This window comes from Etheostoma cragini, chromosome 17 (assembly GCF_013103735.1).
Source record: "Etheostoma cragini isolate CJK2018 chromosome 17, CSU_Ecrag_1.0, whole genome shotgun sequence".
Taxonomy (NCBI): domain Eukaryota; kingdom Metazoa; phylum Chordata; class Actinopteri; order Perciformes; family Percidae; genus Etheostoma; species Etheostoma cragini.
Genome location: NC_048423.1, coordinates 7413029 through 7436357, shown reverse-complemented (window position 1 = coordinate 7436357; position 23329 = coordinate 7413029). Strand labels below are relative to the sequence as shown.

The following is a 23329-nucleotide window of genomic DNA, read 5'->3' as shown; positions in this document are numbered from 1 at the left end:
GCAAAAGTACAAACAGACTACAATGACATAGATTAGGGCTGCAACTAACTATTTTCATCAACTAATTAGATTTTTTTTGTTAATTAATTAATTAGTCTGTAGAATATAAGGTACCTTAATAGTTTTGTCCAAGAAAACCTGAAAGTATTTACTTTACAGTTAAAGATAAGCTGGATATGGTATTTGTTCGTGATAAATCACATACATAATTTACTGTTTATTAAAAACATTTTATATAATTTAAACTATCAAGTTAATTGACTAATTATCTCGGGCAAAATAGACGAGTGAGCACATTATTGGTTTACATTGTTTGCATGTAAGTCAGGAATTTAAAACCAGTGTCAAAAATGAAATAAAGCAACAGTTTTGGTATGATAGACGTTAGGTACACATTCTCTCTGCAGTCTGTCCTGAATGTCCATTACCTACATGAGATGTTGCAACTGGCATAGTTTGTCAAACTTCTACTAAGCATCTAATCAGCTATCAGTGTCACAAAAACACATCCATCTTCTATTGGAGTCTTTAGTGCCTTGTGGTTTTCATACTGTAACTCTTCATATTGACATGATCTTTTTCAGGTTCTGATCTCTCTCTTAGTCTTAAATCTCTTCCATGTCCTGGATCTGGTGCATCTAAAGCCTTACTCCAGGTCCCTGGGTGAGAGGGTGTTGGTGCCTTCTATCTGTAACAGCATCCATGCTGTTCTGGCCATGTGGGCCAAGGCTAGCAGCTCGTACCTCTTCCCCCTCCTTCTGCCTTTGCTGCCTATGGTAACTGTGGGCTTCAGTTTCTATCAGAAGTTGGCATCCACCCCATCTATCCACATCTCTGTTTTGATTTCCATTCTGGGTGGGACATCTTTTGCTATCACAGGTAAAAGGTTAGATGTTGTTTGAAGGTGAAACTGTGGAATCTTCATAGGGATTGGCAGATTTCCTTTTTTGTTTTTCAAGGCCGATAACGATTAATAGTAGCTATTGAAACCGACAACTGATACTTACAGTTCACCGATAAAACAGTTAAAACTGAATGATATTCTCACACTGAGAAGGTTAACACTGCCCTGAAGTTGTAAAGGTGTCCTGCCACACAAAACCGTTTTTACTTGCATTTTTTGTAAAATATATTAGGTGCATAGCTGTTTGTGTTTGGTTGTGAATGTGAAAATGAACGGCTACCTCCTCTGTCAGCTCTAGCCACTGAAAGGAAATAAGCGGAGAAATCAGGCAAATTAAAAAAGCTCAGTCTTAGTTCAGTCTTGTTCAGTCTGATTTCATGTTGCCTGAGCTCATTACAAATCATGAGCTCGCCAAGTTGTGCTGCAAAGGATGCTGATAGCCAGGCTCTCAATGGCTAGCTGTCAGCCAATCCGAGTCAAGCAGCTTAGATCATTGAAATAAATGAGAACTGGCACAAATCGAGCTGAGTCTTCCTGCAGGCTTTTTATACCATACTAGAAAGGCTTGAAACAAGGTAACCAAGGCATTTTTTCCCACAAATAATGTTACAGAGTCCATGCTTGAACTTCAGACATTACCACAAAGTAAAGAAATACGTGTGGCAGGGCACCTTTAAGTTGAAAGTAAGATTTTGGAATGTTACAAACTCTGACACAAAACATTGCTTTAAGCAATTATTTGATAAATTAGAAATGTTCAACATAATACACATTAAAATATAGTTAGTGTTGTGGACGAGACATTAAGACAGACTCAGTGGCGGGTGAAACCAAAGCAGATTGACAGACACAAAGTAGCCAAAGTAATGTACTTTCTAATGAATCAACTTTATTGTTTTCCGGCCATAAAACACAGATACAGAAAATCTGCGAACTGGGGCCTAGAAATCCCCAATTCTTTGCTTTAGAACAAACTGACCTCTTCTCAACTCTCTCCCTTTCTCTGCAGCCTCCCAGGGTCTGTCAGGTATTGAGCCTCTGGAGTACATGTATGCACCTCTGGCTTTAATCCTCCACAGTCTGTCTCTGACATGGCTGACTAAAGTGTCTGAAGCGGAACACCGCCAACACCAAGATACCCAAGCCTCTATATTTGACATATACTACACCCAGCTGGTCAATCAGAGCTGGGTGCTGGGCCTCCTGTGGCTACTGCACCCGGACAGTCCCTGGCAAGTGTTGAGTCACCGCAGCTGGCAAAGCCTGCTCTTCCAAGGATACCTGCTTGCTATTCTCCTGCTGGGGATGGTGCTGAATTTTCTGGTTGGTATGTCGGCTCTGTGTGTCTCACCGCTTGCTGCTGCACTGCTACACTCAGCAAGGCGGGTGGTGCAGCCATTCCTCCAGCTTTTGTAGTTTCACATACAAAGGACTTAAAACTATTATTGACTGTTTTGTACTGTATTAATATACACACATTGTAATTTGATCCACATCAGTGACCAAAGTCCTTTTATTCTATGGAGAATAACTAGTTACATCATCTTCTTTCCTCCGTTCACGATAACATTCTGAGCCACTATGATAAAATACAGAATGTCAGTAGAGAAGCAACATGCATTAGATTGTAACAATGATAGCACATTGCAAACACATTCTGTAACAAGCTGAGGATTTACAGTTGGTTCAAACTGTATAAATGAAGCCACTGCCAGTATAAATGACAATTTTCTGTATTTTTCTATTATTTCCTTTTCTTAACCAGTACTCAGTTGACAGGTCTAAATTACATAAATGAAGGCTTGGATTTTGTGGCATTAAATATTTACTTTAAATACTAACATCTTCTTAATATGCCCTTAATTCATGGATCTTTCTTCAATGTTGTTGCTTACACTGTATATGTGACATGATTTATTTAACAGTGTTTAAGATGAACTGATTTGAAATTCCCATGTACTGCCTTGAACGATTCGGACACCTTTTTCAGATAAGAAGGGATGATGTTGAGAACTGGGTTATTTGTATAGTACACAGACCGTTAAACACGCTTTCGTACGTTTACAGTGACAGTGTGGAAAATGTTTAAACTCAGATCTTTGACTGGAGGAACTTTTAACCAGAGTTTTGTAGAAGTTGCCCTTGAATGAATCTGACTGAAGGTTATTACTCAGATGAAAAGGGATTGTGATGAGGAACGAGTTCAATGGTGCTATCAATAAATTCTTTTAGTCATTATCAGAAACTCATATTGTAATTTAAGAATATGCTTTTATTATTTAATTTGTTTCCTCAAAGTATTTATGTATTTCCTTCAAAGTAAATTATTAAAATGCTTAAACAAATAATGTAATAATAAAGTTGAACTACGTGATGTTGCAACAAAATGACACTGGAAAAAGGTTGTTTGCAAAAATATGTATTCCGTTTTTAACAAGAAAGAAAGGGTAAGTGCGGTCAAAAAATGACTTACAGTACACAAAGCAGCATGTCTTAATAAACATCTGTAAACCTGATCACTGAGTGTGGCGCCTTTTTCGGTTATGTATTCTGTAGCAGGAATCCTGCCACATTTTTTAAACTTAATATTCAATAGAGACTTTGTTTGTCAGATTAAGGAACAAAATGAAAACCTGACAATGACTCATGGAAACACAGACAAACAAAATCTGTTTCTACACTGCAAGCAAAACTGAAGATAATTGTATTTGTTAGTGCACATCCTATAAAAATTTTGTATATATTATATACACACACCCCTGTACATAATTGAATTATGTTAATTTGGTGTGTTAGGTGTATTATTAATTACTGTTATCGTAATGTATCGAGGGCACGTGTATAAGCTTTCTTTCAACTTATGTACTTGTGTAAATTTAAAATCACCAGTAAACTACAAACAACGCAGGTTTAAAACACATTCCACCCAAGGTGTTTTTCATTTTTAAATAATAGTTTTACAGTGCATACAATACATTGCAGTGAGAAACATTTAATGTAAACAAAACTGGGTTTGTTTACTACAAATCTACAGGACACCTTTGACATCTATGAGTGCTTTGCCAACAGAAGTCTCCTTCTTGTCCATTTATGAGGGGTCAGAGTTGGGCGGCAGGTGTATCCCCAGACTCTGCAGCAGGTTAGAAGCCGGTCCGGCCAGCCCGGCCTGGCAGCTGAGGGACTCCAGCAGGTTTGTGACCAGATTGAGGTCGACGTCGAGAGGCTGAATCTCCTCCTCAGTGTCTTCTGCCCCTCCATGTCCCGGGGGTCCGTCCGTAGCAGAGGGAGGGAAGCCAATGTTCAAGCCTGCCTTGTTGTTATTCTGCAGAAAGGAAAAAAATAGTAAAACAAATTGTTGCTTAACTAGATTCGGGATGATATATGTGCACTATTTGACCTTTATTCTGAAAATGGACAATATTTTGAGGCTGAACATATGGGGAAATTATATAACTTACCGTCAGACTGAAGCTTTGTCCTAAATTAGTTTTCATCAGCTCCTGATCCATCTGGTCCATGTATCTTCTGAGATTGTCCAAAGTTTCTGTCCCGTTCATCTCTGTGTAACCAGAGGACCCTTCTTCTTTCTCATCCCCCTCCTCCTCCTCATAATCATTATCATCCTCATCATCTAGATCATCTGAATCCAGCTCTTCTTCTTTGCTTCCTATACAAATTAAAAGATAGACAGATTCAGATGAGGATGTGGGAAGTTTCTGCTCGTTATTTTTACTGTTCCACATTTTTCATAACTTCTATATACCTAGCAGTCTGTCCAATGCGTTGGCCATGGAGTCAGGCTCAAAACTAAAAGGCTTGGTTAAACTGCTCCTGGAATAAAAAGAAAAAACAATGTAAAATCTGAACCGACTGACTATTGGTGGGACAATGTAACATTGAAATACATAAGCTAGACAGGCTAGATTTGTAGCACAGATAGACCATGGTAAGAAAATATGCATAATGTATACACTGGGTAAATTGAATGTGCTCCAACATGGGGTGGGTGTGTTTTTGTGTTCATTACCTTTTAGTATCATATGGTACATAAAGACTAATAATTGTATTCATCAACCCAAATTAGTTTTTGATGATCTTGGCTAAAACTGGTCACAATCAATCAGGTGTACTGGACAGATAGTTAGTCAGTCTCACCAGGGCAGTTCAGCCCCCTCATGCGACGACATGGCGCTGAGGAAGTTCTTCATTCCCTGACTGACTGCTACTAGGCTGTAATTAACGTCCTCTTCCTCCTTGTTGTCCTCTTTCTCCTTTTCCCTCTCCTCTGCAACCCTGACATACTGTGTCTGTTTAGTAGAACTGGTGTCTTGGCTGCCAACATCAGCTCTCCTCCCACTCCTCTCTTGCAACATACATTCCAAATCCTGAGTTGTGATATCCAGCCAGCTGTCACCTGGAGAGACACAAAGGAAAACCAACTATGGGAAATACTTGAGAGGGTAGAGAATGGAGGATGCATCCCAAAGGACAGAAACTGAAAGGAACTGGCAGTAAGGAAAAAATCCCAGGTGTGTTATATTATATATGTGTATATGTATGTGTATATATGTTGATGTGCTCTGAAAGGAAGAATCTACAACTTAAAAAAAAAAAAATTTCAAAAGTGTTTCATATTCAAATAAATAGATTTTTACTTACTGTCCTCTTGAGGGAGCTGTGACTCTTGTTTCTTCAACTCCTCCAAGTTGAAAGGACTGCAGCTGTGCAGCAGCTGGAGAACCTCCTCACCGGGGGACAAAGCGCTGAGAAAACGTGCACAATAGGTACATTCAGACAGACTACACTTGGATGTCATAGGCATGTTCAAACAGTGTTAGTCATGTACACACAGACACCTTGATTCCCATCCTCACCTTGATTTTGAGGCGACATACTGTTTGAAAAAGTTTTCTGCAGATCTCGTCAGTTCTCTGTAATTAGCCGAACCTTCCAGTTCTCCCTGCATTACAATAAAATTAACTTAACACAGTTGAGAGATGTTGAGTAAATATCACAATGTGTGCCTACATGCCTAACCTAATATTCCAGGTGTGCTTAAGTAGCTACTCTTCCTCTTGACCTTAACATTCAAAAGTGTGACTTACTCTGAAGTAGCCATTCCTTTTTAGACTGTCAATAAAGCCTTTCCACTGAGGGTTACAACTGACGGGGGCATCACGCTCTGATGATGGCATCCTGCACTTGGAGCACAGGATCTCAAAGCCATGGGCCTGGGAGAAACAAACAGACAGACTCCGACACATAGTAAAATACAACACTAAAAGGCCACCTTGCATTCTACACGATGCATAAATGTAACAACTCAAAAAGTGAATCAGAATGAAGAGACACAAACACAGACAATGGCTCACCAGTTTCACGCCGAGCTCGTGGGATTTGTACTGGGGGTGAGAGCAAGGAGGCAGGGTGAAGCCACTCCGCCGGTCTGGCGTAAATTGTTGCTGCTGCAGCTGGGCATACAAGCAGCGGGTGAATGTCACCTAGAAAGACACAGACACAGACACACACACACACACACACACACACACACACACACACAAACACCCACACCCACACCCACAGTATAGTACAAGGTTATAGTTCGCATAAAAGAAGGATTTGAAAACTTTACACAAAAGCTGAAACAAAATGATAAAAAACTAAAACACAACCAGGAATTACAGTACACAACATTGAAGCAGTATTTTAAAAATCCTTTCCTTTCTTAGCCTAGACCGCTACAATCATGCATCATTACGTGTGTTTACCGAGGTGAGGACTCTTGTATCAGGAGGAAAGGTCTTGAAGCTTCGACACGCCTGTAGATCTACTGGATCCCGCAGGTAGAACGCCGACACTGCAGGGGCGACCAGGTCTGGTCGTTGGGCTAACACCATGTCGATACCCGATGGTATGAAGCAGTGGGCACGATGGAGGCTAGCTTTAATCTTCTCTGGGTACCTATATGGAGAATAGACATTGATAGGCTTTTTCATTTTTGACACATTTACATTACCTGCTAATACCAGTCGCACAATCTTTTTTTAACCACACATTCAATATGTATGAGGCTTTTAACAAGCTATTCTTATGCTTCTGCATCTGTTTTATCAAGTTTGCAGTGAAGAAGTATCCAACATTTATTCTGCATTTAGAAACGTTGCATTCTGACATTTTGCTTTTTCCTCTTTAGTGTAACAATACAGAGCCAATTTGACCAGAGGCCGCTAATGTAGCTGTTGTTTTTATCGTGTATCTTTCATAGTTTAATATTCAATATGGCTGGTCTCAGAAACTGATACTGAGGATTGGGTCAGATCATCCCCAGTGAGAGCTTATATACTTTTCAATTACGTTGAATTTGGAACATATTTGTGTATTAAAAATAGACTTTTAACACATGGAGGCGTTCTCTCACCCATCTAATCGCTTCCTTAGGGCTGAAGAAATCTCAGGGCTAGCCTGACAGGCCTCTGGGTGGGTGGAGAGCAGTGCCAGAGCTTGTGCCACACTTGGTACCACATCTTTTGAAATCCCCACTGGACTGGATTTGGAAGGACAGGGCAGAATATGCAACGCACCCTTATAAAGAAAGACCTGTAAAAGAAAATGAGTGGAAAAATAAAGACTTACATTTATTGTAAATACAAGAAAACAAAATATTTATAAAAGGGCCATACAAGTGGTGGACTCAAGTACTACATCCCTGTGGTATACTTTGGGAAATGGTTAGTATTTAAAGTGCTAAGACTCGCAAACCCCTTGGTATGCTCTTTTAAACAGACGAACCAATGAAAACTGGGATAAAGACAACAAAAGACCATGATCTATTTAAAAATTACATTTGACTCACTCGGTTTTCACTGTTGTCTGGATTCAGCCATTTGGGAAGATAATCTGCTGCTTCAATCAGAAGAAACTCTCCATCATTGTCCTCAACTCTTTACCCACACAGACATAAAATGGGAGTTAGAAGCACAGACACAAATTAGTGACACACAACTAAACAAATCCATGTTTAAGTACTCTAATATAGCAGGCAAATCATCCATCCAGCCATCCATCCATCTTCATCTGCTTATCCAGTAACGGGTCGCGGAGGCTGTAGCTCCAGCAAATCATTCCTTTTTTTATACACTACCGGTCAAAAGTTTGGGGTCACTCACAAATTTCCATTGGACTCCATTATAGACAGAATCCCAGCTGAGATCAGTTGCCTTGTTTTTTTTAACCAGGGCAGCAGTTTCCAGATTACATTATGTGCTTGCATAATTGCAAAAGGGTTGTTTAATGTTTTCTAAGTTAGTTTTTTTTTTAAATAATATCAGATTAGTAAACAAAATGGGCCTTTGGAACATTGGATGAATGGTTGCTGATAATGGGAAATGTAGATATTGCATTAAAGATCAGCCACCCACCCAGATCAGCTGGTATCTTGTCTATAATGGAGTGAAATGGGAATTTGTAAGTGACCCCAAACTTTTGACCGGTAGTGTATATTTAAAAAAAACAAAAAAAAAAACTCAAAGCACATTTGGTTTCACCTGGCTGCGAGCTCTGGGAAGGCTTCTGTAATTTGCTGCAGGAGGTAAACGATAAACCACTCGTCCTCCACATTGTCCCCAAACTGAGTGCTACCTCCAATGTGAGCAGGGACTCCACCTGTCAATAATAATAATAAAAAACATCAGCCTTTAGTAAGGGTTGCAACATAGAAATGAATTCCTCTTCAATGCTTACAATCCTTACAACGCTATACCTTTCTCAGGATGATACTTGAGGTTGAATGACTGATGCTGCCAGATGTTTTGTATCAAGAGTGGGGCAACCTTTGCCAAAATCTCCTCTATTCGATGTGAGAGATGTTCCTCAGTCTGCTGTGGAACTGAACTGTCTGACTGGATCAAGAAGAGTTTGTACAGAACCGTGTCCTCCTGAATCACTCTCCTCTGTAGGGCTTCCATGGTGGTATTTAGTTTAAAGACACTAGAGTCAATCAGAAAGCAACAGTTAGCTAAGTATCAGCGTTAAGTAAAGGCTAGGTACGCAAATGTTAACAGCTAACGTTAACAACAAACGATTAAAAGTGTTGGTCAACCTTCACGTTACCTTGACTGTTTTTAAATGTTATTTGTTATGTTAATGTAGTCCGTAGAGATTTCAATGCGGGAAGAAACTTTAAACTTTTCTCATTTTAACGCACGCCGTTAGCACGCCATCTGTCCGTCCGATCTGTGTTACTGTTTAGGTCCTACTGTGAAATCTACTCGACTAGATAACATTTCGTGTGAAACATGGTAGTTCCTACGTTTTATGTAAACTAATTTTCGCAGTTCTACAGATAAAAAAACAACCCAATTGTACATTGAAAATAAAACGTAGTTTACTGAATTCAATGAACATGAAATAACAAATTAAACAATGTGCATTTTGAGTTAGGTTAATCCACCAAGGAAAAGCGGGTACATTTCAGAAACGCAATCAGGTTGTCGCAATGGAGGCTGGAAGTTGTAGTGAAATAGCCAATCATCTAACTGCTATTTTGTGGCGGTCCGAAATCTATTTCCCGTGAGACAACGGACGTACGGAGCTGCGTATCCATGACAGCCGTATTATTGTTGTTAGCTGTGCTAACATTAGCAGGACAAGCCTCTGAGGTGGCGATAGCCTGCTACATTACGTTATTAAGATGTTAACCTAATTTATTGGAAATGCCTGGACCATTCCCTATGCCAATTTAATGTAGCAAGGTGAAATTTTGTTTGAAAAATTATACAATGTTGTTCGTTCCTTGTTGAGGATTTAACTGCCCGTCCATGTAGCTAGCTAATGTTAGTGTTACCTAGCTTGTTCTTTAGCCTCCACCTCTTAACATTGGCTGCAACCTTTGGAAACAACGTTAGCATCTGTAGGCAAAGCCACGTCCAGCTTCCTTGCACTAAGGGCGTTTATCTGCAGACAACAGGAAATGTCAGACCTCCCACCAAACTGTTCCCAGCGAGTCCAGGATGTGGCGGCAAGGATGAGAGACGAGGGCTTGAGCCTATAAAACGGAGACAAGGGAGAATGATTTCACGATACAACAGAAGACCTGTATCGCACAAACTTGAGATGTAAGTACTGAAAAGAAATGATCAGCGCTGAATCTGGTTCTGTACCAGCTGAGCACTGTAAACAAGGTGTTCTTAGCTTTTTTTTTTTTACGTTACCAATCACCCTATTATTTGAAGACCTTGGTTGATAATGTGAGGCTTTGGAAAATAATCGGCATTAAAGTGAAGTCTGTTATTTGTATGTAAAGGGCTAACATGCAAAATCTTTTTTTTTATCATTTGTTCACCTAACTCTGTTTTCCCTCATTTCTGGATCCAACCACCTGGAAAGACAGTCCCCTGCTTCAATTGTATTTCATGATGTTTTGTCATGTGACTGTGACTGTAAGCCCATCACTGACATTAAACACACCACTGGTGGCCTCTCCAAAATGTGATTACAAACTCTATGTTTTCATTAGACTTTTTTGATTAATGTTTTCAATCCGTGTTTAATGCAGCCGCGGGTTGTCTCGCAGCAGCCTCGACCACCACCCTCTCCCAGAGGAAGCAGACGATAACCAAGCACCTCATCGTTACCTCCATGATCTCCAGGAAGCTGTCTCTGCTCACAACAGGTAACTGAGTCCTGCTCATTCTACAGACAGGCAGACAGGGCTTGATCTGTAGGGAGATACATCTTGGCAATGCCAAAGTAAAGCCAAGATGAAACTACTTGCCACTTGTAAACAAATATACTCTCTTGCCTGGGTGTTTTGTAATGGTACACCGTCTTGAGTGGACAGATGATTCTCAGGGCTCTCGGTACGTGAAACAGGACACCCAGAAGCAGTAAATTAATTGATATCACATTGCCTCCTTCAGATGTGCAGTTAAAAGAATAAATAATGAGTTAAGCTGTTGGAATATTCCATTACTTTGACATTTGCCCTTTATTTTCCACTTTGAAACCTTGCCATTCTTTATGTCAGCAACCACCAGATGTATGCAGGCACATAACAGAGACCTGGTTTATTTTGTCACACTGTCCAGGTGTTTGAATATACTTGTTAAATTCACTAAGTATACGTGAAACAGGTGGAGGTTTGCTGTACATAAACCTCACAACTTCCTTGTCCTTTCTATTCAGCTCAGAGACATCTGCTGCCTCAGGACACTCTGACTGTCCCACTGTCATCTCAGTAGACTCCAACCAGTCCTGGTCAGGTATCCACAGCTCCACAGGCACCGGCATCTCCACAGAGAGAAGCTCTGTTTTCTCCTGGGGCTACGATGTAAGTCTACTCCTTTATGTGAAGTGATGGTACCAGCATGGCTCTATCACACAAGGGAGACAACACTGTCTTCCTTTAGTATTTTTTCATCCTATGTGTTCTTCTGTTACAAAGAAAAAAAGACTCCACAGACATACTTTTGTGAATTATTTAATGTCAGATTTTGATTTACTTACTAACATTTGTCACCTTTTGGCAAACCTTAGGAACACCATAGAATGACAAACGCCATAATTGTCTGCTACTTCTTTGTGTTTGCAGGGCCTAAATCCACAGGGGATTGGGTTTTTATCACGCTGTGCATTCTAGCCTCAGCTGGTACTACAAGACTTTTCCAGGACTCAATGATTTATTTAGTGCATTGTCCTCACGCTGCTTCTGAGAAAGAAAAAGAAAAACTGAGTTATGCAAACTAACTCACTCCTAACACACCTCTTTCCCCTTGTCTCTCTCTCAATACTTTTTGTCAAAGAATATGAACAATCCTTAGGGTTATACGGTCTAATTATAATGTATGTTAAAGCTTGCGGTGTGATAAAATAACAAAGAATGGCAACGTGTTGTCAATAACAGATGAACAAACTGAAACGCAGCTTTCAGTCATGGAGCCAGTGTACGAAAACCGAGGAATGACTAGATTTTTTTCCTGTGTCTCTTTTTTTTCTCTCTGTCCCATAGGAGTTCGACAAGGCAGCATCACGGCAGGTGCAGCATATGTTTGAGGATATTGACAAATTTCTGTATGAGGGGACAGGCAGCGGAGGAGGGATACTCCAGGGCCTGCGGGATGAATGTCAGCAGTGGGCCACACGTTTCCCACATCTTCGGTATGTTATCCACAGTTTGCTACCAACCTCCTGACCTTTTACTTCAGGGTAGCAGTGGGATAAAAGATTAATGCTGCCATTCCGGTATGAAGACATAATTATATTACTAAAATATTCATTGTGTGTGTGCCACTCAGGATCCTGGGGACTCAGCTGATGTGCCCCAGTGATGAGGGCTTCCAGTGGTATGCTACCTCAGGGAAAGACAGCTCTGACAGCAGCCCATCAGCAGGCAAAGAAAGCAGTGTGAAGTCCCAGGAGAAAGACAAGGGGGGCATAGAGTAAGTCTTAACTGCACAGACACAGTAACACTGGTTGACAGTATGATGTCAGAAGGACACATAAGGTCAAAGTCCACCTGTTAAATACATTTACTTGATGTAAGGAACTACTGTTTGTTGTTTTATTATTTAGAGAAGTGTGTTAGAAATACTATGCCTCTCTATCTCAAGTAGCTGTTGGCTGGCTGTCCACATGAGTGTCAGTGCATCAGTCAACTATAGAGGAGTCCTGGCTGACTCTGTGGTTTTGTGACCTAGATACTCAGGCTTCTTAATCAGGTTTGTGGGTCATCTTGGGTAGTTGTGATGAATAGTTGCTAGGAATGCCACATATTGGACTAAGTTTACATTGAGGAGTTTATGTCAGCTATTTTGTTAATGTTGCTATGCAGTGTGATAGCGTGAGCTTGTGCATGCATCTCTGTACTGTAAAACAGTCAGGGTTTCCCCGCCTGGAGTTGTCTGTTGGATCTAACTTTATCTTTGAATTATAGAAAACATACAAGATGTGTTGGCTTGTGTCTGGGAGCATAGAGTATATGTTAACAAGCTTACCTGCGTGTGCCTTTGCCTTGGGGAAAGGTTGAACGTGCAGGGCAGGAGTTTGGCACTGATCACGTCCTCCTCAGCTGAATTGGACGAGCTTCCTGGCACCTCCAGTGGCTCCAGCAGTCATGACAAGCCGAGAGTGATTGAAGTGGAGGGTCTGATGGAGGAATACCTGGCTTTCGATAGCAGGGACTTGTGAGTTACTTTTCTTATGCTACAAAGTCATGTTTCTATGCAAGAGTCTAAATCCTAACCTCAGCTGTTTTGAATGATTCACTATATCTGTATTCTGCAGGGAGGAAGAGTGGGAGCTGGATTGTTCGGAGTCCAGTCGGAGGCATCACTGTCTGCCCCCTGTCTCTCCATACGGCTGTCGCCATCAAGCTGTTCTCGACCTGCTGTTTGATGATGTGTGGTGGCAACTGGTTGGTTGGATGAAAGAACTGGTTCAACGCCACTGGGAATGCTGCACCTCAAGTAGGGCTGAATTGATTAAACCTAATTTTTATAGAATATACTTATATTCTAAGCTTGGTATTTGGAATGATTGTATGTATGTTTAGCAGATGATGAAAAGGTTCCTGGGAACTTGAGCCCCGTGCAGCAAGATTCCCATAATCCCTTCACTCTGCTGTCCATGCTGCCCACGATGCTGCCAAAACTCGGCCAGAACAGGGTGCCCCCGCTCACAGCTGGCCTGCAGTTCCAGGTCAGTGGTCTGAGGGGGGGGGGGAGGCAGCAGGGTGCATCTGGGGGAGTAGACTGAGAGCCTCATCATTTCACTTTCATAACTGTCAGCGGTTCAGGAGGTCAATTAAAAACTTAAAAATGTCTCCTTTTTAAAAAGTCATCTATTTGGGCTTAAAGTCACCATTGTATTCATCTAAAATCTCAAACAGTTTACATTTAACCATGAGTTCTCTTCACTTTAATAATGACTGCAGCATAGAAAGACATGGCTTACTTATGTTGACTGGAACCCATTTTAGCCTTAAGGAGAGCAGCATTCCTAACTGTGAGGTCTTAGCAGGCTTTCACATGTTTCTGTTCCACAGTCCACACTTAATTGCCACCTTTTTCTTGCCTGTTGTTCTTTCAGTCCTTTTATGCTTCGGAATCATTAACTTGTATCACTGTTTTCAACCTTCCCTATTTACTCTCCGCCCTTCACCTTGCCAATGTATTTTGTGTACCTTTTTGTTCTTTGGTCAATTTCTTTTCCCTTCTTAATGTCATTCATTTTCTTTCTTTCTGTCTTAATTTCCCTCTGTCCTTTACCCATCTCCCTTCCTTTCTTCTATATCCACCATCTTCTTTTGGTCATGCATTTTTTGCCCTTAAAGAACACAAAGTCAAGGCGCTCAAAGCACAAGTCCAGACGGAAATCCAAAAAGCAGAAAAGACCTTCTACTGTATGTAATTCCCTCTCTTAATGTCAAAATTGTGGCGTGTTGTGTGCACGCCGTCCATGGAGGCTCATCATCTTTTATCTCTAGAATGTGCTTGTTCCTGTTGATCAACCCAAACGCATTACGACTGTTTAACTTTTTAATTAACTGCAACTTGTTTTCAACATGAACTACTTTGATTTTCATTAGATCTTTCTTTCACAACACAAATGTTGGAATGCTTTGTTTTGGTAGTTATTGCATTTTAAATGTCTTGAATGTTATTTTTGGTTGGTCGCATATATGGCAGACATATCACTGCATGATGAATAACCGATATTTTGGCAATATGCTGTATTGTACATATGGTTTTAACTGACCATATGGCCTTTATAAAATGCATGATTTGAATCTGACCTGCCTTTCCTTCCATTTTGTGTCTTGTGTCCCCTCTTATCTCTCTCTTCCTGTCTTTCCTTATCCTTTTATCCCTCTTCTTTACCCTCCACCTCTCCCTCAATCATATTACTTTGTCCCCTTCATCTCACACCATTCCCCAGGGTGGAAGGGTCCCGGTAGGAGCAGCAGCAACCCAGCACAACCTAAATGACCTCATCGTGATCCATAGCATCCCCCTGCAGCAGAGGAACCTGGGTGTGCTGGATAAAAACCTGTATGGACACATTTTACTCTTCTAACAAATGAGCAGATCCATCACCACACATTTGTATATTTGCAACTTTGATCTTTGAATGGAAATGAAAATAGGCATAGATGTCTTGTATTTCTTGTTTGCCATTTACAGGCAAACACAACGCCTCACTCATGCCATGTTTTTGTCCCTGATCTTAACACCTTGTTTGGCAGAGGACACTGTCAACTTTGGCAGCAGTTGGAAATGCACCATTCAGCGATTGTGCTCTACCCTCTTGTTGCCATACAGGGAGCCAGAAGAGCGGACGTCTCACAGACCAGGCTCCAGCGTGGTCCCCTCCAGCAAACCTCGTCCTCGCCGAACCCTGGAACAGAGCTCTTCCTCTCTGCCCCGCCCGGCACAGTCTGCCCGACGCAGAAACCCCCCTCCCCGAACACTCCTGCCACTGGTTCCCAGCCTGAGTCAGTCCAGCGCAGCAGTATCTATGGATGAGGTCATCCGTGGGACACGTCTGTGAGTTTTAGCATCATGGATGACCTCACCAGCCCCACCCAAACTTCTATCTTGCTTTCTCCTTCATTCTCCCCTACAATCTCTGAAGTTGTTGGGAGGCAGAGTGAGATTACTTTGAAAACAGACTCCCTTTTAATTTGTGCTTTATCGCTCTGTGCAGCTGAATAAGGGCCGTGACGTGCATGGCGCAGCTGTGTTTAGGGCTTGTCCAAATGCACTTTTGCTAATTTGACGGCAGAAAAATGGGTCGGTGCACATGGTTCAAACATAGACCGTTAAAAAGGGTTCAAAAGGGTTGTACATATTTTATAGGTGTGTTTTGGTTGTAACATGCAATACACCAATCAGAGTGTCATTTCCCATTCCCTTTAACAGCCAGCCGCGTTTGTACCTTGGCGCATCGCTATTATGATGGCGGATTTGCGTGTGTGTGTGTGTGTGTGTTTAACAAGCCTAGTGCGCACGCTGTGCACAACACAAGCCTAGGCGCATTTAACTAAAAATGAAAAGCAGGGGTTCCTTAATTGTTAAAATATTTTGTCCACTTGTCTTCTCTCTTGAACATCCAACGAGTTAATGAACCACTGAAACAATCCTGGGAAACATTATTTTAAATAACAATAAAATCTTTGGTGTTGGATCAGTCAACATTGAAATCAATCATTATATATAAATAAGGTAGCTGTTGTACTGTGTTGCAAACTGCAATGTAATCAATGAGAAAATGATGCCATGTAACAGAAAAAATCGAATTGTGGTTCAAAAAGATCAGCTGAATCAAACCAAAGTTTGGTGTATCTTTACAGCCCTATTTAACTTGTGGTTTTATTTTTACTCAAATACAGGAAGTCGCTGGACATGGCTTAGAAATAGTTTGGTGTATTTGCTTTAATACTCCCTGTAAAACTACAACTTGTTTTTACATGTTGTTTTATGTACAGATTAAACAAAGAAAATACAACACATTAATTAATGAGCTTCAAAAGGACTGGTAGTTGGCTTTAAAAAACAATCTTTGGACAGAGCCAGGCTAGCCGGTTTACCTTACGTCCAGCTCTATGCTGAGAAAAGCAAACTGTCTCCAGCTTCATATTTAACAGACAGATACGAGAGTGGAATCTTCTCATCTAACTGTCAGCCAGAATTTCCCCTAATCCCCTAACAACTCCTTTAATATCACAGTACTGCCACTTTAGTATCTTGGTCATTAAATTCTGTGTGGGGAGGAATAAGTTCAACCTTTTATTGCACTTTAGCAAAATAGCACTAAAGAAAAATAATTGGCTACAAATGACAATGATAAAAGTGTGGATGCTATCACAAGAAGTCAAATACTAATTTTGACTATCATCCTTACACCTGAGCTGTACATTTTCTCCCAAGACCTTTTTTCAGGAAGACGTATATGTTGGTGCCATAGATGCAGCATAGAACAATCTGTATAGTGTCTTTATAGAAGTGTGTGTCTTCCCCAGACCCACAGCCAGCGACCGCCTGACATCTCCGCTGTTGCCTCTGAGCAAGAACACACTCCTTCCCCCCATCAGCGCTGGAGACGCAGAGTCATCTCACTTGGGACAGCAGTCCAAACCTACACAGGTTGAGTACTGCACAACTCCTTAAACAGCTAAACTAACAATGAAAAAACTTGTAACAGCAAATGGATATAAAATGAAGACTTCCTGAATAGATAATAGGTTTATAAAATCCACCAGTAACCCGAAATTGGTGAAGTATACAGCCTAGAAACAATTATATTGTAGCATTTATTAAATGCATTGATCCACCGGTGACCAACTGTTTAAAAGAATGTGTATTTGTCCATAATTTCCATCCTACCAGCGTCAGAAAGGCCCGTCTAACCGTGCCCACAGTGCTATAAATGATGAAGCTGGCAGTTCAATACCAAGGGATCGTCACCACCTACTGGACGTCTTCTCTCGCCCCAACACCACTCACACATATAGGGTAAGATGCTCTTTATCATCACAGACTCCTGCATACACGTACGGCATATTATCACAGGTCAATGATTGTGTGCCTTTCTATGAAGAGAGGTTTTCATTTATCAGGTTTAGGGGATCAGTAGGCAATTCTGTATTTTATGATCAATGTTATTTTTAGATGTTTGATTGTCAGAAACGGCCCTGGATGACCCCCGATTTTGTTTTCAGTCGGACACTCCGTATCGTCGTTCCTTCACAGTATTGGACAACATCAACCAGGGGAGGCCAGGCAGAGCCTCTGTGGCCACAGGTCAGAAATTCAACTAGAATAGTTGAATATGAATATGTAAAAAATGTTCCTGGAAAAGGGATGTAGTAAACTACTGGCTCCCAACCGTTCTTGTTGAGACAGCCCTGTCACACAAGTAACACAAGTCCCGCTTCATCAACACCACATCATGGTTGTTTTCCACTGATAGTTCAGCAATCAGTTTCAAGTAGGGCTGGGCAATATATTGATATTAAATTGATATTGTGATATGAGACGTGATATCGGCTTAGATTTTGGAAATCGTGATATCGTAAATGGCTTAAGTGGTGTTTTTTCCTGGTTTTAAAGGCTGCCTTACAGTAAACTGATGTACTGTTCTAACTCTTCTGTTATTTTTTTACCTTCATCCTCTTACTCATTATATTTACATTACTGAAGATCGTTCATCTTAAATCTCATTTTGAAAAAGCACCATTTGTCAACCCTGTGTATCGCCACAATATCTCCATTGAGGTACAGTATTTGGACAATATTACAATAGATTTTCTCCATATCGCCCAGCCATAGTTTTAAGTGTTTATTCATTCTTTTTTAGCTTTTTAATTTAAATGTTGCTAATATTGCTAATCACTGAGACACCTACTTTTTATCCGCTTGTTTTTTTTGTTTTTTTTTTGCCTGTACTTGCACTACATATCCTGTGTCTGTGTTGGATAAGGATTATCTACTACATCAATTAATGTCTTATGCATTCATTTATTTGTCCATTCCACCAGACTCTCTTGGAATCGGTGTGACTGGCATCAGTCTTGGCATCAGCAGCTCCTCTTTCTTGGAATCGTTTTCCCACCACCCCTTGGGGAACTTGCCCATCAAAGACGAAGAGGAGCCAGACCCACAAGCCCCTGTCCCAGGTCAGTAGATTAAAGCACTGATGAGATGCCAGACTTGGTTCTCAAATAAACCATGAATGAAAGAGGTTTCAGCAGCTGGCTACAAGTAAGCTGTACCTGGTGGTAAGATGATTGAAGTCTATTCAGCATCTTCATTAACTAATTTTTTTATCCTCTCTCTTTCCCAAAGCGCAACTGGTGCCTGTGTCAGTCCCACCTCGGTCTTACACCAGGGGTGGCATCTCATCCAGAGCCAGCAGACCCGGCTTGTAGTTTTCCTCCAGACCCTTCATCTTTATTCACCACAAAGTGCAACACTCTGCAGCATCTGTGCCCACTAAACTTTTTTCTTTTTAAAGAAGTAGCAAAATAGTTTTTTTCAATATTATGCTGCTTTGGTGAAGTTTTTGTTAAGGGCCTATTTTTGTATTTCAGAAATCAGCTTATGTGGCGGCCAAACACATTCTAACTTAATCTTCTTGTACAGTATGAGCTATGTGTGTGGAAATTTGTACCATATATGTATGTATGATCTGAATGTGTATTTATCTACGTGATATGTGAATGTACAGTATATTACCCTCCTTGGTGTGTTGTTGTAATGGTAAATCACTATGCAGGAAATAACACATACACCCAGGCAGGAATATAGGGGATAAAAAGCACTTTCCCCTCTCTGATGCTACATCAGAGAGTTTGGTACTGTATCTTTTATAAAATAAAACAATTTTCAACTGCCCTGTTAAAAAAGAAAAGAAAAAAAGAAATTAACCCAGAGCCTCTCATTGCACACATGAGCAAGATATGGCACCTTGAGAACGGTTGGTTGCCTTTCTTTCCATCAAATCTGTGTAAATCATAAATCAGAAGAGGGGATGAGGTGGCTGAACATCTCAGCAGCCGCCCCCATGCTTTTACTACACCTTGAGATAATGTAGGAATACAAGGGACAGTTGGAGAAACTGTAAATCACTAAGGGATTCATTCATCATGTCTATACAAAATATTGTATTTAAGCTAAATTTTCCTCATTACCTGAGCAAAGCCAAGTGGGGATGCATCAGGGTTACTGCACAAAGGGTCAATCCTCCTTCATTTGTTAAGATATCGACAGCCATGCTACAAAAGGTGACAAAGCTTGAAAATCAAAGCTTTTCTTCCATTCTATTTTATACAAAAAAATAAAAAGCTCTGTACAAATGTATATAAAAATGAATTTATTTGTGTTTATGAAGACTTTGAACAAACATATACATGACAAAAACAAAGAATGCATTTACATTTTAATAACATCACATAAAAAGCTACTGAGGCCAGATAAAAGACATAAAGAAGGGCGCAGTTAAACAAAATGCTCTTATTAATCGAAATGCTGTTTTTGATTGAGTGCTGCCATTTCTATACTTCGTATCTGCTATAATCATAGCCTGTACCCTCCTTACTTTTTTCCTCTTTTTCCTCTTTGGGACTTTCCACTTTTTTTTGAGTATTTAGCTTCCAGGTCAGACAGGAAACTGTTGAAATTCTGCTCTCTGGACTTCTGTTTTTGCTAGAAAATAAAATGACTAGTTATTGAGAGAAAAACAAATAAGTCCCAAAACATTTCGAACGTGCATATGAGTTTACCTTAAGCATCATCACAAGACTGTCATCCTCCTCACCGAGCCCCATCTCTTTCTGCATTTCTTCTGCTTCTTCTCGCTCTTTATTAGCCTGGAAGGTCAATTGCCATCAAATTACTGACATTAAAAATACAAATTGAAAAGTGTCTCTGTTTTAGAGGCATCTTTTGACCTTGTAACCTAGCTATACATATAATACAAGCTGTGGGGCTGTAACGATATGGGATATGAAACCTAAAGCGCGACACTCAGATCCACGAATCTGTGAGCAGGCAGACTCGCGACCCCCCCCCCCCCCCCCCTTCCAACTCCCAGAGTTATCCTTTCTGTCCAGATCACATCCCAATTTGCATTTTAAGCTCCTCCATTTTTCTGCTTGCGGAGAGCTAGCAGAAAGCGGTGGAGTTGTATCAAATCGTGGGTCAAAAATCGTGATGTGAACAGAATCATGTGTTTGGTTGATCATTACAGCCCTAATAAGCTGTAAAGATTTTGTGACATTTCTCACCCTCTTTCTACGAGCCTTCTTCTTCTTTTCACTCTCATGCGTAAACGCTGGAAACGATGTGACTTCTTTACTCTGGATGGCAGCCTGGATGATACTGCAGAGCCTGGGCTCATCATCCTGGGAGCAGCACATGGCCGAGTCTATGATGGCATCCATATTTCCCTGGTGCTGCACATACAGCTGGATCACATCCTGCCGCTCCTCATCCGAGCCCTTATATGTATTCTCAAATTCAAGGATGTCCTGCAATGTAATCTAGGAAAAGGATGGAGAGAAAAAAAACATGTACTGTATGACAGTTGCTGTTCAAAGCAATAAAAAGTATGTGATATTTTCTGATTCTGCAACAAAAACTGGTCGAAAAAGTTAGCATAACCATTATCCCGGGGTGAGGATTTGTTGTAAGCTTTTATTTGTTGCTGTTGTGCAGTGGTCATCTTAAATAATCTGGTATTTGAGGCATGTTTTTAAATCATGTCTTGTACTTTGGTGTCTATTTTGTTTAAAACTCCTGGAATACAAGTGACTCGCTCCATGTGTCAAATCATTGCATGTATAACACAAAAACAAAGCAACAAGTGTGACTCATTATTAAGTCAGGTTAATACCAATAAAAGAGAGCACCTGCTGTGCTCCATTACCTTGGGGAAGAGCAGTCTCCAGTAGTCTTCCCAGCAGCGGTCTTGACTCAGGGCGTTGGACTCTTCATCCACCACCCCCTGCTCATTATAAACAACTCTCTGCTCCTTATCGCTAAGCACTGCATACAGCTTTCCCAACACCTGCCGGGGAAAATTCAAATGAGGTGGGACACAATTTTACACACATCTACAGGCCTTACAGAAAATTAAGGTGTGTATAATTATTATACGCATTATATGAGTAATATAAAATATGTGAAGATGCTTAGAACTATTGATTGTCAGCTTTAGAAAGCCACATAGGTTAAGGTGATGACCATACAGCATGGGAAATTTGTCAATACCTTTAATAACAAAGCCATTCATTTATTAATATTATTAATATCTGAGTAACAGGATTGTCAATGGAATGAAGTATTGTAATCTGTTGAATTCACTGGACACTCAAAAAATACAAATATTTGCATCTGTGGATCAGATTTTTCCATTATATATACACATTTTGTGATATGAAGATACATAACGTTAAAACATGAACAAGAAACATTCTTGTTCACGTTTTAACGTTATCGTTATATATATATACCGATTATAAAAGGGTAATATTATTACACTTTTATAATCGGTATTATTATGCTGTTTTTATTGGGTTATAACCATAGATTGGTCTAAAATATATTAATATAATAATACCCTTATTAATATTTAAAGTGTATGGTTATAAAACATTTAGGATTGTTGAGCTATTTTCCTTAGAGTAACGTCAAGTAATAAATCTGGAAAATCAGCATAAACGGTTTTTCAAAACATAACGTAAGGCATAACTGTCATGTCACCTAACGTTTGCTGCAATTTTACCAAAGCTCTTACAGAAACGCACATAAATAAGATAAGCATTGACTTTAACCAGTATATGAGAGGGAGACATGTCAAACCGTTAACGTTAGTACTGACCGCACAGTGGCATCTAGCTAGGGTTAGCGTTACCTAGCGTTAAGTTAGCAAACGTTATCTAGCTAGTTGGCTAAGCTAGCTTGTGTCCATTATGTGTGTACAGTCTGACAGCCAACAACGAAGTGAGTTAACCTGAAATTTCTCCGTGGCCAGCGGGTCTTCAGGTGCCCGGTCTGGGTGGACTTTCAGCGACACTTTGTAGTAGCTCCTCCGGATCTCGGTCTCGGTTGCCTCTTTGTTGATGCCGAGCACCTCGTACAGGTTTGAGGTCTTGAAGAGCTCCTGGCAGCGCTCCAGCAAACCCATTCTAACAGCTTTGATCGAGTAAATGAACCCGGCAGTATTTCCTCTTAAGCTTCTACGACGTTTTACAGTTGAGCTGTGCTATGTCTGTTTAACTGTCTAGAAGTTCAACAAATCGTATTCCCTGCTTCCCCTTTGTTGGCAATCAATTTGGCGCGCTGGCCTGTTTTCTTCCGCCAAACGTCCAACGACGTGCTTACGTAACAAGCACAAGCGCGATCTTATTGGTTATCATTATCGAATTCGTCAGACTATGTAATGAGGCTCTGATGAGGACTTCTGACAGCTTCTACAACTAACTGTACAACAGACAGAGGCTGGTTTCTGCCAAAAAATTGAACAATAATAATTTAATAATGTCTCGTTTTTTTAAAACTTAGTTACCTATCTTCTCCCAGATAATATGTTGTAGGCTACTACTGTATATATTGTTGATTTAATGGAGCTATAGGCTACTCATCTGATAATAATTCATAATATAAGCATGCCTCCAGACTCTTTCAAAACTATTATTCAGATTTAATTTTAAATTGTAAACCCACAACTTTGCAACATTAATCCTAAATTTATAATAAACTTAATTTACACTTTACACTGTTATAACTTTTAGCTGACTGACTTTACTCACTTAAAGTATCAGAATTATACTGCTAGTAGTGTAATGATGTCTGAGGTAATACTTACTCAGGGCTGTTATTTGGTAAATATAAATATTTAAATACTTGACAGCCAAAGAACAGATTTGTT

The 23329-nt window shown here is 40.4% G+C and overlaps 4 protein-coding genes across 9 annotated transcripts in view; 2 read left to right on the top strand and 2 right to left on the bottom strand.

Moving 5' to 3' along the window:
• Window positions 1–3219, top strand: part of si:ch211-248a14.8 — a 5778-nt gene extending 2559 nt beyond the window's left edge. For all 3 annotated transcript variants that reach the window (XM_034897338.1, XM_034897337.1, XM_034897336.1), the window contains 2 exons: window positions 585–879; window positions 1914–3219. In XM_034897338.1, coding sequence (XP_034753229.1) covers window positions 585–879; window positions 1914–2320 — 702 coding nt within the window. In that variant the 3' untranslated portion in view covers window positions 2321–3219. The remainder of the gene's footprint in view (window positions 1–584; window positions 880–1913) is intronic.
• Window positions 3220–3827: 608 nt separating this feature from the next.
• ecd (ecdysoneless homolog (Drosophila)) lies at window positions 3828–9220 on the bottom strand. The gene is made up of 14 exons (XM_034897330.1): window positions 9014–9220; window positions 8664–8890; window positions 8449–8566; window positions 7758–7845; window positions 7323–7501; window positions 6673–6865; window positions 6277–6405; window positions 6010–6135; window positions 5779–5864; window positions 5564–5667; window positions 5060–5318; window positions 4668–4735; window positions 4363–4571; window positions 3828–4226 (listed from the first exon to the last, which is right to left on the bottom strand). The coding sequence occupies exons 2-14, from the start codon at window positions 8866–8868 to the stop codon at window positions 3993–3995; spliced, it is 1998 nt and encodes a 665-aa protein (XP_034753221.1). The 5' UTR covers window positions 8869–8890; window positions 9014–9220; the 3' UTR covers window positions 3828–3992.
• Window positions 9221–9415: 195 nt separating this feature from the next.
• On the top strand, window positions 9416–19763 carry fam149b1 (family with sequence similarity 149 member B1). 4 transcript variants are annotated; one of them, XM_034897325.1, is made up of 16 exons: window positions 9416–10017; window positions 10458–10574; window positions 11087–11231; window positions 11910–12058; window positions 12196–12339; window positions 12922–13083; window positions 13184–13365; window positions 13452–13597; window positions 14232–14300; window positions 14837–14949; window positions 15220–15444; window positions 16920–17043; window positions 17287–17412; window positions 17619–17700; window positions 18438–18575; window positions 18745–19763. In XM_034897325.1, the coding sequence occupies exons 1-16, from the start codon at window positions 9734–9736 to the stop codon at window positions 18825–18827; spliced, it is 2289 nt and encodes a 762-aa protein (XP_034753216.1). In that variant the 5' UTR covers window positions 9416–9733; the 3' UTR covers window positions 18828–19763. The 4 variants fall into 4 exon arrangements, with proteins under 4 accessions (XP_034753216.1, XP_034753218.1, XP_034753217.1 ...); XM_034897326.1 differs by having other exon boundaries at window positions 9418–10017; window positions 13455–13597; XM_034897327.1 differs by lacking the exon at window positions 14232–14300 and having other exon boundaries at window positions 9417–10017.
• Window positions 19749–22772, bottom strand: dnajc9 (DnaJ (Hsp40) homolog, subfamily C, member 9). The gene is made up of 5 exons (XM_034897333.1): window positions 22412–22772; window positions 21326–21466; window positions 20685–20939; window positions 20181–20267; window positions 19749–20103 (listed from the first exon to the last, which is right to left on the bottom strand). The coding sequence occupies exons 1-5, from the start codon at window positions 22583–22585 to the stop codon at window positions 19993–19995; spliced, it is 768 nt and encodes a 255-aa protein (XP_034753224.1). The 5' UTR covers window positions 22586–22772; the 3' UTR covers window positions 19749–19992.
• Between the last annotated feature and the right edge of the window lie 557 nt (window positions 22773–23329).

Excerpts from the sequence above, each read along its gene's own strand:
- ecd (XM_034897330.1), bottom strand. The coding sequence starts at position 8,868 with ATGGAAGCCCTACAGAGGAGAGTGATTCAGGAGGACACGGTTCTGTAC. Across the intron at positions 6,406-6,672 it reads ATACAAGAGTCCTCACCTCG|GTGACATTCACCCGCTGCTT; the intron begins GTAAACACACGT and ends GTGTCTTTCTAG. Across the intron at positions 6,136-6,276 it reads ACGAGCTCGGCGTGAAACTG|GCCCATGGCTTTGAGATCCT; the intron begins GTGAGCCATTGT and ends TGTTTCTCCCAG.
- fam149b1 (XM_034897325.1), top strand. The coding sequence starts at position 9,734 with ATGTTAGTGTTACCTAGCTTGTTCTTTAGCCTCCACCTCTTAACATTG. Across the intron at positions 12,340-12,921 it reads AAAGACAAGGGGGGCATAGA|GTTGAACGTGCAGGGCAGGA; the intron begins GTAAGTCTTAAC and ends CCTTGGGGAAAG. Across the intron at positions 13,084-13,183 it reads GCTTTCGATAGCAGGGACTT|GGAGGAAGAGTGGGAGCTGG; the intron begins GTGAGTTACTTT and ends TGTATTCTGCAG.
- dnajc9 (XM_034897333.1), bottom strand. The coding sequence starts at position 22,585 with ATGGGTTTGCTGGAGCGCTGCCAGGAGCTCTTCAAGACCTCAAACCTG. Across the intron at positions 20,940-21,325 it reads GGAGACTGCTCTTCCCCAAG|ATTACATTGCAGGACATCCT; the intron begins GTAATGGAGCAC and ends TCCTTTTCCTAG. Across the intron at positions 20,268-20,684 it reads AGAAGGCTCGTAGAAAGAGG|GCTAATAAAGAGCGAGAAGA; the intron begins GTGAGAAATGTC and ends TTGACCTTCCAG.